The 15,196-nt window shown below is 41.4% G+C and overlaps 2 protein-coding genes across 8 annotated transcripts in view; both read left to right on the top strand.

Moving 5' to 3' along the window:
* Window positions 1–6,551, top strand: part of prex1 (phosphatidylinositol-3,4,5-trisphosphate-dependent Rac exchange factor 1) — a 78,643-nt gene extending 72,092 nt beyond the window's left edge. The window contains exons 35-41 of one of the 2 annotated variants that reach the window (XM_005730779.1): window positions 155–269; window positions 843–909; window positions 1,055–1,099; window positions 1,644–1,819; window positions 2,039–2,141; window positions 4,244–4,311; window positions 4,431–6,551. In XM_005730779.1, coding sequence (XP_005730836.1) covers window positions 155–269; window positions 843–909; window positions 1,055–1,099; window positions 1,644–1,819; window positions 2,039–2,141; window positions 4,244–4,311; window positions 4,431–4,473 — 617 coding nt within the window. In that variant the 3' untranslated portion in view covers window positions 4,474–6,551. The remainder of the gene's footprint in view (window positions 1–154; window positions 270–842; window positions 910–1,054; window positions 1,100–1,643; window positions 1,820–2,038; window positions 2,142–4,243; window positions 4,312–4,430) is intronic. The other variant, XM_005730780.1, reaches the window with a different exon arrangement.
* Window positions 6,552–7,926: 1,375 nt separating this feature from the next.
* LOC102199450 (potassium voltage-gated channel subfamily KQT member 2-like) overlaps window positions 7,927–15,196 on the top strand; it is a 37,700-nt gene continuing 30,430 nt past the window's right edge. For all 6 annotated transcript variants that reach the window (XR_001290344.1, XR_001290343.1, XM_005730777.1 and 3 more), the window contains exon 1: window positions 7,927–8,387. Coding sequence is in view for 4 of the 6 variants with exons in the window: in XM_005730777.1 (XP_005730834.1) it covers window positions 8,089–8,387 (299 nt within the window). In the remaining 2 variants the exon portion in view is untranslated. The remainder of the gene's footprint in view (window positions 8,388–15,196) is intronic.

Raw genomic sequence — 15,196 nt, 5'->3', positions numbered from 1 at the left:
AATCCCTTGAATTATAGTTGGAAGTCTACACTTGAGTCATATGTGGACTGTTTGGTTTGAGTTCTACTGTGGTGGTGCACAGAGGCAGTGTTATAAAACGTGTGTCATTCTCTAAATATTCATAGATCTAACTATGTGGCTTCTATTTTTCCAGCTTTGGAGCGTCCAGAGGGAGCGTCCCAGCAGGACTGCGTTGCCATGGAGGACTTCCAGCAGCGCACTAATGCTGTTTCACTGGAGAAAGTCAAGGCCTACTACCGCAGGCTCAGGTACCTGTTTTACTCTTCACTACCGCTCTTCACTGGCTTTCCTGGCACTGAAGATGTGTTTCACCTCAAGGGGAGAGTTCACCCTTTGGTGTTGCATAACAAGCAGAAACTGCACTTTGTATATTACATATGTGAAAGTCAAGCTTTCAAGGTCAGAACTTAATCATGTATCCAGAGGAGTCCTTGAGCAGTTCCCACATGAACGAACAGGATTTAGCTACATATACAGTAAAATGACTGTGGTACTGTTTCTCAAGTAGTAACGTGTTGAACAATATAAATATTAACTCTTGAAGTTTTAATGGTTTATGATTGAAGATGTGCTATATCTATTATATACCAGTGTTTTTACATCGTGTGTGGTCACTGATATGTGCACCCTAATTCCCAGAAAGTGATTCAACAATGCAGCATTAATAAATGATGAAATACTCAGTTTAGCAGTTGCAAAATCTGTAGATACTAGATGAGTCAGCTCTCCAACAAAAGTGAGTCACGGGATGCAAATCAGTAATTTTTCCAACCCGATGAAGAGTTTAAAAAACTGAGAACGTAATCCTTCTCTCCTCACAGAGCTTTCTATTTGGAGAAGTCAAATCTCCCTACAGACTCCAACACCACAGCAATGAAGATAGACCAGGTAAATATATACTGTTTTTAACCTTGATGAGTTTATAGTAGTCTGTATGGTCTTTTCATATGTAGCATCTGTCTTGTTATTGTAACATAAGTCAATTTTTTATATATATATATATTGTTGTGACTGAATATAAATGCAAGCACAGATACTGGGCCTTGAAGTTAGAGACCTTCAACCAAGCATTTCCAAAGTAAGATGAACTGGTGTGTCATTCCCTCCACCGGAAACTCCTCCATAGCTTGTCAAGACCCTCCCCGTTAACTCCAACTAACCCCAGCAATTATAGATGGTGTCCATTTGAACTTCTAGTGTCCCACACTGACTGTAGTTGAAATAGATTGCAGTAATTAAAACTGAATAGATCATAGTTTTAATATAGAAAGCGAAAGACTGCAGATTTAGACTTTCTTGCGTTGTATTTGATGGTTGTTTTCTCCCCATTTCTGTTCTCCATCTTACAAGTCAGTTACTCTACTAGTCCCATGTTTTAAAATATTTCACATGAATATAATTATATTATTTTGGAGTGTTCTGTTCACTTCAATACATTTTTTTTGTCTTGGTAATGAGAGACTTTTTAATTTGCTTGGTTTGAAAGCGATTTAAAAAGTCAACAGTAGTCTAAGCGGCTTGTTAAGGTGACGTCTTTTGTGATGTGTTATTGAATCATCTTGTTAGCAGTGCATTTAACGGCTAACCTTCCCTGACCTTTACTTCCTCCCGCCTCCCCGTAGCTGCTGAGACCCCTCAACACGCTGGACGACCTTTGTCGGCTAATGCAGTCGTACATCAACATGCGCCCGAATGCCCAAGGCCACCAGTCAGGTGTCAGCGTGCTGTGTGTGTCCTCTGAGCTGTGTAACCGCCTGGGAGCCTGCCACATCACCATGTGTGGCACAGGGATGCAGAGGTCAGTGTGGCACCACACCACAGAATTATTATGCTGCTTTTGTTGTGTCACTGGACTGTCAGACTGCATAAAAATAACACAGTGCAGAGTCAATGACATGCCCCATTGGAACCTCACAAACTCATCCTAACCTCGCCATTCAAATTCATTTTACTTCATTTTTGGGTTTATTGCAGAGGAACACACACTATTAATCACTGGCCTTCATGTTCTTTGCAGATGTACTCTGACTGTGACACTGGAGCAGGCAATGATCCTAGCCAGGAACCATGGCCTCATACCGCGCTGCATCATGCAGACCATGGACATAATGCGTAAACAGGTAAACCTTTAAGAAGATCTCAGTCCTGTTAAAGTCAAGACTATAAAATGTGAGTCAACTATTTTATTATATAAAACAAGAAACACTTGGAGAGCACAATCCTTCGACGGAGCAGCGCACTCTCTGGGCACTATTTACTTTTAAGGAAACAGTGTTGCATTTTTTTGTATCTTGTTTTTATTGTTCTCTTAATACTTTAAGAAGTTTGTTGGACAGTAGCGTGACAGGTGTTTGTTTGGATTACAAAAGCACAATGTAGGAGTACGTAAGGCATAATAGGTACTGATTTGTAAATATCTGGACATGAATAACCTGAGCTTCTTAGATAATATTTTACTACAGTATATTTTTAACCAACTAGGCAGCTAATTTTTTCTCTTGACAACACTTTCTCTAAAGATATAACATACTTTGGGGCCAACCTCAAAGGAAGGCAGAGTAGTGAAATGTAAAGGTGAGCTCAGAGGTCAAATGTGGCATGATATTTGGATGTCATACTTACAATGTGATGCTGAGAATCAAAGTTTGACCTTGTTTGAGCTTGAGGAAGAGGTCAGAGGTCCAAAGTAACGTGATATTTGGAATCCCCATATACACTATATTGCCAAAAGTATTAACTCACCCATCCAAATCATTGAATTTGGGTGTTCCAATCGCTTCCATGCCACAGGTGTATAAAATCATGCAGGTAGACATGCAGACTACTTCTACAAAAGTAGAGCTATGAAGTTGTAGGCCTTGTAACATCACAGAGCGGGGTCAGCGGATGCTGAGGAAAATATTGTGAACACGTCACCAACTTTCTGCAAATTTTCTGCAGACCTCCAAACTTTCAATTCAATTCAATTCAATTTTATTTATATAGCGCCAAATCACAACAAAAGTCGCCTCAAGGCGCTTCGTGTGGCCTTAAGATTAGCACAAGAATAGTGCATAGAGAGCTTCATGTTATGGGTTTCCATGGACAAGCAGCTGCATCCAAGCCTTACATCACATAGCGTAATGCAAAGCATCAGATCCAGTCAGATCCATGTAAAGTACGCTGCTACTGGACTCTAGAGCAGTGGAGATGTGATGAATCACGCTTCTGTATCTGGCGATCTGATGGACAAGCCTAAGTTTGGCGGTTGCCAGGAGGATCGTACATGACTGCATTGTGCCAAGTGTAGTTTGGTGGAGGGGGGATAATGGTGTGAGGTTGTTTTTCAGGAGTTGGGCTAAGCGCCAGTTCCAGTTAGTTCGTTTAAGGTGAAAAAAGTTCTGACATGGTAACAAAAGACTGGCAAAGACATTTAATGCTAAAAAGCACAACTACAACAGCGTAACATAAACGAGTACAACTGAGTATCTAAGAAAAGCAGAGTGGTTGAGAATTAACGATAGGGAGAGGTTCTTTGCATCAATTTTGCTAAAGAGAACAGGGACCACTCAGCGGTGTTAGTGCACAAATGGCCTGCCGCCATGATGATAAGTGGACGTGTCATGTGTAAAGGCGCTATTAAAGCTGAAACAAACATGCACATCATAGAAAAATCTCTGCTGACATTCAGGCAAGGTCTTATATTGAACAACATTCTGCACACATTGCAGATGCATGGCACCGCATTAATTGCATTTACTGGCATTTAAAAATTGTTTTCAATATTTTTCCAGTGAAAGGAACTTTTAATGGTCATCAATCTAATTATACAAACAACCAAACAAGAAATATGTATAGATTATTTTGTTAGTTTGAAATGCAATCTTTTAGGACTTATTTAAATAGACAGCAAAGTTCAACTTAATTGAGTTGATGCGTGAACACACTGGATCAGAAATCCTATGTAGCTCCTTTTGCTGGACATTTAAGAGCATGTTGTAGTATATTATTGAACAGTAATGAGCAGTTCTAAACCCAACTTTTCATTATTTGTCAGCAATTAGCACTTCTGTTTTTCATATTTTACTGTTATTAATTTTTCATATTGCATTTCGTTTGTTTCTTTCCATGCCTCTGTCATAAAATACGAGCACACGGAGAGCTTTCTGTGTTTAATCTGTTAATGGCAGTCAAGCTGTCTGTTATGTTGAGCTTTTAGCTTATATATTTTCTCTCTTATAAGGGGGCAAGAGTTGAGCTGTCTGCTAAAAATCTCAAGGTAATGGACCAGATGCCTCCATCAGCTCCAAGGTACTGAATGAAACCATTTCTAGGCACCTTAAGCCATGCCTTTCAGATAATTGCACTGTTTATATGTAATCTGGGTGGATTCCCCTCATTTGAAGTTTTGCTTCTTTTTTTAAAAACAGGCTCTTCAAGCTATGTTTGCCACCCTCAGATGGAGACCTCTAAGGATACTGTCACTTCAGCAAAGTCATCACATTGAGGGTGAATGAGGAACTGATGATGACAGGAGCATAGAGACACTGGCAGTGGAAAACCTTTGCCTCTCCCCATTGCCCCGCTTACACAGGGATCATTCCGGCGTGGATACCACTAGAGTCTTCAGAGCACCTACAGTGAGACTGATGCAACCTGAGTCTCAGGACTAGTTATGTATTATTTTACTGGAGCTAACCATATAGAAGCATTATTCTGTTGGCTCTCTTTCCAAACCATGTCGACTTAACAACCGGTTCAAAATATTCACAACAATACGAAAAATGACGAGGCCCCATAAAGACAATGTCCACAGTGGTTATTCTCACAGTTGAGCTTGTATTATTAACTGGATTAACCAAACTACCTGTAGCTGACTGTCATCCTAAATGCAGACATTTCATTTTGCCTTGGACTGCAAAATCCAGAGAGTTGCGTGTTTCTCTGTTCAGGCTGGCGTTCCCCAGGGCTCAATGTGTGGACCCCGAGTGAAGTAGAATACTTGAATGCCCTGTAATTCATATAAGATGCAGAAAGTTAAAGATTAGACAGAGAAATGGAAGTAGGGATTGAGGGGCAGATGAAGATGGCATGGGGGTGGGGTGGGATTGCTGCATGTGGTTACTGTGCAATTACTGTAGGTTTAGTGTGAGTACTGTATTACTGCACTATATGAAGGATAGTTATTTATTGTGTCCAAGAAGGAGCGTTTTATCGCCTACTTATACTATATCGGGTATTAAAAGAATCTAAAAGCATTCCAGCCTACGTATTGAACAGTATTTAAAGGACCAATGGCATGCCGTCTTTTGGATGTAACTGCTCTGGTGTATTTCATTTTATTTATGTGTTACATTAATCTTCAGGGAGTGCAAGGGATGGATGTACTGAAGCTAGCTAATCAGAATCAGGACAAAGGAAGAAACTATACAAGGTTGTTTCTCAACAAGCAGCCAAGTTATCAGGATACTGTTAAATTATTAATATATTAATTCAAGTCTTCTAGTTGAAGGATAACCTTCACTTAACTAAGACACCTTTTGATTTTTTGTTTTTTTCAATTGGCTTTTATGTTGTCTCGAAACGATTGTGTTAACTTTAGGTATTAAAAGAAGCACAAAAATTGGTCCATTCAGTGTTAGAAAAAAAGTACTGTATGCAGTTTGCTGGTGATGTGAACAAAGGGACGGTTTGATGACTGAAAAAACCCAGTAACATTAGTTTACTGACCATTTTATTATTATTATTTTGTACATACAAGCTGTAGCAGTGTCAGAGGGAGGGGGAGTGAGGTCGTGTAGAGAATTAAAGCAGAGAGTTGCTATAAATTAAACTGGATGATATTTTATGGAAATAATATAGTATATAAAACATTTTTGTATGTTTAACTGTGCATTTAAAGAGAACCTGATTCTCTTTTTTAACTGTAACCTCACTGACAACTTGTTTCTGACTGTTAAAAAAGGTTTGACATGGATTTCAAGGACCTCACTTGACATTACAGCAGGTCATGTGATCTTTTTATTTTTTTATTTGGTTCATGTTGGAATAGTCCCTACACATCCCTTGGCAGTAGCATTACCAACACAAATTGACATCCATCAGTTGGCATATAAAACCCATGGCTATTTGCATTGTTTTAGTTTTCTTTCTCAAACGTTGCTCTTAACTCGAGCACTGTAAATATGATAAAACTCCCAGTGCAGCGTTAGTTATCATAACCTGGTCTTAACTGTGCTACCGGTTCAAATTAGCTAATGATTGCAGCATGTCGGTGTAGCAGGACATACATGTCACTGATTACACATGTACTTACATTATTCTAATGTTTCAAATTGTATATACTTTACCTGCAATTTTTTGTTGCTTGCAAATAACTGTAAAAAGGATTTTTGTTGTTGTTGTTGAAACTTTCTAAAAATTATCATTGTAAATGGAATCTTAACAAGCTAGTGAATAAAATGTTCTCAGTACGACAAACTTTTCAGCGCAGCAGTATTGTTGGCTGATCCAGTGGCGGCTGGGATGTCCTTCGGGATATTTTATTTTCATTTTGATGTTTGTTTGTTTCTTTAACCCTTTCTTCTTTACAGTGGACCCTATGTATGTGCTCCGTGTAAGTTTGCATGAGTCAAAAAGATGATTACATCTTTATGCTTTCACACCATGACAGCAGACTGTGACTAAGTAATACCGGGAGTGACCATTGTGATGGTTTCTTTTTTCATCTTACTCATTCTCATATTTGTGCTTGATGTCATAGTGCATATAATCTGGTGTCATTTGAATTAAAACAAAAGATCCAGTAATCTGCTAATCATTTAACTCTTATAGTTAACTGAAAACAACAGCGACAAAATAAGAAATGCTTGAGCTGGAAAAAGTTCTGACATGGTAACAAAAGACTGGCAAGGCCGTTTAATGCTAAAAAGCACAACTACAACAGCCCAGTAACATAAACGAGTACAACTGAGTATCTCAGAAAAGCAGAGTGGTTGAGAATTAACTATAGGGAGAGGTTCTTTGCATCAATTCCGTTAAAGAGCACAGGGACCACTCAGCGGTGTTAGCGCACAGTTTGAAAGCCTGCAGCCATGATAAGTGGACGTGTCATGTGTAAAGGCGCTATTAAAGCTGAAACAAACATGCAGGTCATAGAAAAAACTGCTGACATTCAGGCAAGGTCTTATATTGAGCAACATTCTGCACACATTGCAGCTGCATGACACCGCATTAATTGCATTTACTGACATTTAAAAATTGTTGTTTTCAATATTGTGCACCTTTTTAAATTGTATATAGGCTTTGCATTATTTTGAAACTGTTGCCGTTCTGCTACTCTCATCACTGTGTGCGCGTCATTCACTTTCAGGTGGATGCAAACTGGTCTATATTGTTTCACGCTGGAGTGTGCGCAAAGCAGGCTGGGATGCTCCATTTCTTTGTCTTCTGTCTTGGCTGTTGTTGATACCGTCTCAGGCTGCATGTGTATTCCTGTCGAGGGAACACAAACCTCGAGGCATAGCTTGACATAGTTTTCGGTGTCCATTATCCCGAGTGAAAAAGCTTCACGCATGAATATTACATTAATCCAGTTAAACCCTTTCCTGCAGTTCCTCCCATGTTGGAGTTAAGTGGTGAAGATGGCAGGTTATCTTACGCCGGATTCTTAAAACTAACACGATTCTTTCGGACATAGTAATGGACTTCCCCACCCTCCCAAGTTAGTTTAAACCCTAGGATTGTTTAAAGAGAGCACTGGAAGAAAGCTGGCGCTTGAACTTGGCCTTAATTCATTGTTGTAATTCGATTAAGAGCATTTCTGGCAATAAGATGATTGAAGAACGCTTTTAAATCCCTGGTCACCAACGAAATAAATTTCGCATTTCGCTCCTTGCTGTGTGTCAGATGGCCGGAAGGGGCTAAGGTAAAAGCATACACGGTGCAGTCTCGCATGCTTATTGCAATTGGTTTTTCTAGAGGGACCGACATCAACTGCATTCACCACCAGCACACACCCCTCAGCACCGGTGATGCATCCCCGCGGCAAGGGCACTGACAACTCCTCCTCAGAGTCTCGACTTTAGAATGGTGCAGAAATCTCTCAACGGCGGGGTTTACCCAACTCAAGCCGGAGAGAAGAAGCACAAAGTCGGGTTTGTGGGTTTGGACCCGGGAGCTCCGGAATCCAGCAGGGATGGGGCACTGCTCATTGCGGGCTCGGAAAGCACCAAGCGGAGCAGCATCCTCTGCAGACCGAGGTCCAGCATCTCCGCAGGAAGACCCAGACCGTCGAAGAAAAACGCCAGCTATCGGAAACTACAGAATTTTCTCTACAATGCGCTGGAAAGACCGCGGGGATGGGCGTTCATCTACCACGCTTATGTGTAAGTGCAGTTTTGGGCTTCTGCCACAGTTGCCGTGCCTTGGATTAGGAAAGATGCTGTGGAGTTTTGCAGATCGGGTGTCTCGTTCTGCATTACTGATAATGATCGTGCGACGCAATAAAGGGTTAAATGCGGTCCTGCTGCCGAACTGCTAGAGCCTTATCACACGACAGGAGTCACTTCACCTCCATAACTCCTTCTCCAACTCTTTATTGTTGGCTTTTGCAACTCATGCTTACGTCAGAGTGTCATTTTGGAAGACTTTAACATGTCCACGATGCTTGCAGTTAGTGTTTAACATGTGCCCACGTCCACATACGGTTGGTCTTCATTGACTGGAGTTACCATACGTTTGCTGCAGCTTTCAGCACCGTGCTCCGTGGACAGCTCCTAGTAGACGCTGCAGTCTGACTACGCACAGTGATGTGGACTCTGCTAACACGCATGTGTGTGCGAGCGTTGAGGGAGAGCTCAGACAGTCTGTTGAGTTCTTGCAGCTGGAACATGGTGCTTTGCTGTTGTTTCCCTTGTCTGTTAGGTTAAGTGAGGTTTGGGTCGAACATAAAGAGTTAATGTCAGACCCCCAGAGATGCCATCATCGATATGAGGCCTCACGATCTGTAATCTCTAGTGAGCATGAAATCACAAAGGATAACATGATTTTTTTTCATGCTGAAGTGGTGCTGCAGCAGTTTCTGTCTGCCAACCTGGAAGATGAAAGATTGAAAAAACAGTCAGAAAGAATCTATTCAGTAGACTAGCAGGATACCCAGTCTCTGATCTTACATTTCTCATTTATTCATCGCCTCCCTGCCTCATAATCGCATGAAGTCCATGTCGTGATGCGGACTTCCTGTTTAATACAGCAGACATTAGTCAAATGCTTTTCTGCGTGGACCCACTCCAGTGTGTTAAGTATAACATACTAATGAGATGAAATGGTTACAGTATGTTCCCTTCACAAACACATTCTTCAAATGAAAAGGTGTGTCACCTGTGTTTGGAAGACCCCTCTTCCAGCTTCGTCTGACTCCTTCCAGTTCAGTGATGCTGCATGCTTAGTAGTTAGGAGATGAAGTAGCCACAGCATTGAGGAATTCACTGTGCACAGCATATCGAATCCCCAGACACAGCTGGATGCCCAGAAGTAAGGCTGTGCTCTAATGTGAAACCACACGCACTCACACAGAGCCCTCTGGGTACTTCTGAAATATTAACCGAATACTACAGCAGCCGAGTCTCCATTTGTTATGCCTTTTTTTTAAAAGATGCTCTTCATTGCTGCTCTTAGGAAGCAGTGTGAGCTCTGTGGCTGAATCTAGTGCACGCAGACATGATGTGTTTTAGTAGCCAAGCTACGCCAGACAGCCTCGTTAGAAAAGGGTCAGTAAACATGTGTGTTGTCTAAAATCAGAATCCTCCAGAAAGTTGTAGAGTAGGACACGTGACCGCGATCAACAGACACAAATAAGCACCAGCCAAAGAAGCCACACAGAGTTACCACATGTCTGCCCTCTATTCCATTTGTCTGTTCTATGCATTATTCATAGTCATCACACTTCATTTAATCTCCCAGCTCTATCTTTCTACCTTGCTGATTTATAAAACAATCATGTGATGACAGTAAGCTCTTTCCACCGCCGGTTCGGTCTGTTCCTTATCCCTTCTGCAGTGGAAAATGCATTTGGCATGAAGTAACAGTTGCCTTGAATGAAGCAGTACTACAAGGTATGCTAGCAGCTTTCTTTCTTTTCGATGGGGTTTCTCTGGAAATGTTAGTCAGGTGTTGTGTTCAGTGGCCTCAGTTGTAATGCGCGTGAATAATCAATATGTGGAACATGAGTACTATATAGCCAGAATACTCTTGGGCTTGCTGCTTTGGGTCCTCTCTCTCTCTTTCTCGCTTTATGTTTCTGGCTGTCTGAGACCAAGGCCAGCCTTTCTCCATCACTTTTGGTCAAACATTAGATAAGGGAAAGAGACACAGTGATCTACAGTCATGGATCCCTGTGGGATTAAATCTCTGCTGTTGTACAATATTCATCTTGTCTCAGTTCTTTCTTGGCACAAATTCTGCTACAAAAGGTGTTTTCGTTAGGCTTAATGCTATTGAGACAGTAACGTAAAGCCAGTTCTCTGCAGCCTGTAACAATTTCCACAAAGCCAAGGCATATTCCCAATCAGATGCAGTGCTGAGCTTTCTGTTATCTTCAGCCATTTGGCTTCTGCAGGAGCCTGATTATAGTGTGTCCTCTTGCAGATAGAACCAGCTGTGTGAGATACTTGAATACCCTCTGCAGCTATAAGATGACTAAATGTCTCAGTTGTGCACCAGAGTAGAATATGACAAAAAAAAGACTACAAAAACTGACTGAATAAAGGCAACAAAATGACTAAAAGACAATCAGTACAAAAAACAAAAAAAATTCTGTTTTGGTTATTGTGTGAGACAACCTAAGGACACGGCGTGGTATTCCATTATTTTGCTGATCTGGCAATAAGGCAAGGGCAGCAGTAGACAGATGCTGGCTGCCAGGCTGCTGAGATGTGATTGAGTGGTCTCTTTTAACAGATGTGGGGTCTGTGATAAAGTAAAAGACCGAGTCCTAGTTGGTTTGAGTGTGCCCTATATACTATTCTAAACAACACTTAAAATACAGGCTTACTCAATTAAACACATTTAGAAGATTTTTCAGTGCAGCCTCACTTGATCATGACTGCTTTGCAAGGGTGCAGGTTTTTTATTGGAAAGCGATGGCAAATATTGTTGGTATATCCACACATGCAGGTTAAATGATCTTAGATGTAACTGGGACTCCCAAAAGCTCTCAGTCCTGGTGCTACTGGATCTAAGCGCAGCCTTTGATACAGTAGACCACGCTATTCTTTTAAACAGACTGAAACACACGGTGGGCCTTTCTGGTGCTGTACACAACTGGTTCACTTCCTATCTCTCAGACAGAACTTTTATGGTGAGTATGGATACATGCTCCTCTAAGATCCATAAAATGACTTGTGGTGTGCCTCAAGGGTCAGTTTTAGGCCCTGTACTTTTTAATTTGTGTATGCTCCCTCTTGGCGGTGTCATCAGGAGGCGTGGAGTGAACTTCCACAGTTACGCTGATGACACTCAGCTGTATATCTCCGTGTCTCCTGATGACACCAGACCAATGGATGCTCTTTTTAACTGTATTCTAGATATAAGATCCTGGATGGCAGAGAACTCGGTCCTGAGGCTCAGAGAGAGAAACTCTTGTCTAAATTAGAGGCATTTTCACTATGCCCTTCACTACAAGTGAAAAAACTGGGTGTTATTTTTGACTCTGAGCTTGGTTTTATCCCACATATTAAACATGTAACCAAAATTGGATTTTATCATCTAAAAAATATAGGCAGAGTCCGCCCTATTCTCTCTCGGGCCAACACGGAGATGTTGATGCATGCTTTCATTACCAGTCGCATTGATTACTGTAATGCCCTGCTCTCTGGTCTCCCCAAAAATAATATTTCACCTTTACAACTTTTACAAAACTCTGCAGCTTGTGTGCTGATGAAGACCAGAGGGCGGGCCCACATTACACCGGTTTTAGAATCGCTGCATTGGCTCCCCGTGTGTTTCAGGATCGATTTTAAAGTTCTTTTATTGGTTTTTAAATGTCTTAATGGTCTTGGGCCTTCTTATCTCTCACATTTGGTTTCACCATATGAACCCTCGCGGACCCTGAGGTCCTCTGGTACTGGCCTATTGATTGTCCCTAAAGTCAGGACACATACTCACGGAGAGGCAGCTTTTCAGTGGTATGGTCCTCGTCTGTGGAACAGCCTGCCGGAGGAGCTCAGGGCCGCAGAGAACGTACATGTTTTTAAGAACAGGCTCAAGACCCACCTTTTTAATTTAGCTTTCACCTAACGTTTATTTATTTTATGCTTATTTATTCTATCCTGTTATTCTCCATCCATTCGCGTCCGCTTATCCTTTTCAGGGTCGCGGGGGGCGCTGGAGCCTATCCCAGCTGTCATAGGGCGAGAGGCGGGGTACACCCTGGACAGGTCGCCAGTCTGTCGCAGGGCCAACACACAGAGACAGACAACTATTCGCACTCACATTCACTTGCACATTCACACCTATGGGCAATTTGGATTAACCAATTAACCTATCCCCACTAAGTGCATGTCTTTGGACAGTGGGAGGAAGCCGGAGTACCCGGAGAGAACCCACTGTATATAATAACCCCCTGTTATTCTATTTATATTATTAATTTAGGTTTTACCTAATATTTATTGATTTTATTCTTATTCATTTTTTTATCTTCTTACTCTATTTACATTTATACTGTATCCCATTCTTATTTATTTTATCTTTTTATCCTGTATATATCCTTGTTGGGTCATATCTCCAGTGTTTCTTCGGAGGGGGCTCTCTGCACCGGGGCTGTGATCGACCGTGGCTGCTGGGGCTCTGTGGGTCTTCTCAGCCTGGCTGGGGGGCTTCTTTGCCTCCCTCCTGCTGTGTGCCCAGCCTGGAGGCTGCGGTCTGTGACTGGCTTTCTTTAAAAAATGTTACTGAAAAAACGTTAGTGTGTCCTCCAGTTTAAAAGGAGGCAGAACATCCTGTTTGTTATCAGCATGCAAAAGCTGTCATCTGTGTTGAACAGAGCTGTAGACTTGCACTGATGGCCCTGTTTGGACAGCAGCATTTAGGTAAGAATTTCCATTTCCCATAAAATCTGTTGCTTATTTAAGTAAGACAATGATAACCTATATTCTTTGCCCATTATCACTGGAGGCAGCCTTTCTTCCCCAACCAGGGGAGAGCATTCCACCATTTTCTCACAGGGAACCACATCCTCAGACTTCCTCAGCCTGGCCCATTCACAAAAGGTTTACAGGTTGTTGCAAAAAGAGCTCATGCAAAACAGCAGTATGTATGCCCCGGCCCTATCAGTTTTATATCTGTTGTTGGCACTATTATTTAAAACATAGTCCAGTTAAATATCGCAAAGCAGGCTGAGATGTTCCATTTCTTTGTCCTATTTCTTGCTGAATTACCAGATAACATATGGTTTCTAACACTGAGAGAATTCAGATAAATACTCCTCCGACACTGAGCGTAGTTTTGAGTCAGCATGGGAGCTGCTCTCTTGTTACGTTTCAGCATATGTCATCATTCTGCTGGTGTCGCCTTTGGCCACGGTGGCTGCCGTTCAACAAAAACTACAAGAACTTGATCTGTTGCGATGACACATTACACCATAAAGCAACTTTTCTTAAAAGACACATCAACTGAGTATTGTAGCAAAGTGTTTTTCTATAAACTAAAATCCTGTTAAGTGCCTATAGCTAATATCTCTGTAGTATAATGGATGACAACGGTACTTATATATGAAAAGAGTTACTTATAGTGAAGAACTGAGATGGAACTTCATTCAGCTCAGTTCAGTTTCCCTCCTTTTTCTCATCTTGGTTATATTATCAGACTTTGGAAAATCTAACACATGAATGAACAGATCAGATGAGAAGCTTAAGTCAGAAAAATGTTTTCTATATATAGTCTATAAGAAGGGGTATGCACTGGTGTGATGTGCTAAGCAGAGGGTTTTGTGTTTGATGAGGTGGGTTCAGACTCACCATGAAGGGAAAACTCAGCACTGAGCTATTTCAAGCAGGTAGAGGCCCATGTTTGCCTCTTGAGAGAACAGAAGGGGAGAACTGAAGGAGTCTTTACTTAGAAAAAAAAAATCTGCTATCGTCTGTCCCCGTCTTTTTTCTTTTAGGTTTTGCCTACTGCAACTTTAACATGAATGCCCCTGGAAAATTGCACAATTTGATCGACTTGAAAAATTCAGGTTGCTTAGATCTTTGTTATGTAATTATCTTTAACTTGCTAGTTGCATTGCATATCGATCAATCAATCGATCAGCTGATATAGTTGACAAGCCACTCTAAAGCTTTTTGGAAACATTAGAATGGGGGCTTGGCATTCTGATTATTTGTCAAAATACTTTTTGCACATAAAATAGATTTCTCTCTCTTTTTTTTTCTCCAAATTTTCAATGAGTTGTGGATACTGCGAATGCTAAATGCACAGAAAGGCTACCTCTGCGGCTCATAATTAAGACAATGACAGCAGACAGCTACACTTGCAGGGTCACTTGTGTTTGTTTTTGCACGTTGAGTGCCCCAGAAAGCCATCGTCACCCTCAAACATCCCCTGACGGTGTTCACAGAGCGCTCACTGCAGTGCTGGCACTTGTTCTTCAGATGCACTACTTGCTTAGTGAAAAATCCTTACCTCCTTATTTGCTCGCCACGAGTTCGTCGCAGTCTAAATTTAGCGTGATGAGTATGTCTGGGTAGGCAATGCTGTGCTGAGCGAGACAAATCAATGTTTCTTTATCTTCAGCTCAGGAGGAAATGCAGACTTCTCTGCTTCCAACAGCAGCCCCCTCAACTCGATTGATCAACAGTCACGTTCCCACTGATGTCGTCTGGATCTCGCTGGCAACAAGTGGATGTGTTTTGTGGCTGTTTGTCAAATGCAAGAGGGAATGTGATTTTCACTGTTTGTGGCTTTTTAGTGGAGGCTGAGGTGCCAGAGATAAAATCATGTAAAAAGAAGAACTGCATGTCTATGAGCTGTGATGCATTCAGTATCAGAGAGTCATCTGTAGTTGAAACATTGACCTTTGACCTTTGTTTATGGCGTAGACTATATATATCATCTATATCTACTGGCAGTTTCTATAAAATATAAATTTAGTAAGTTTAATTATAAATCCATAAATGTTTAGCTATGGTAAAATAGGCAT

Source organism: Pundamilia nyererei, unplaced genomic scaffold (assembly GCF_000239375.1).
Source record: "Pundamilia nyererei isolate P.nyererei 1_Seehausen unplaced genomic scaffold, PunNye1.0 scaffold00039, whole genome shotgun sequence".
NCBI classification, from domain to species: domain Eukaryota; kingdom Metazoa; phylum Chordata; class Actinopteri; order Cichliformes; family Cichlidae; genus Pundamilia; species Pundamilia nyererei.
This window is presented reverse-complemented; position numbering and strand designations above follow the sequence as displayed.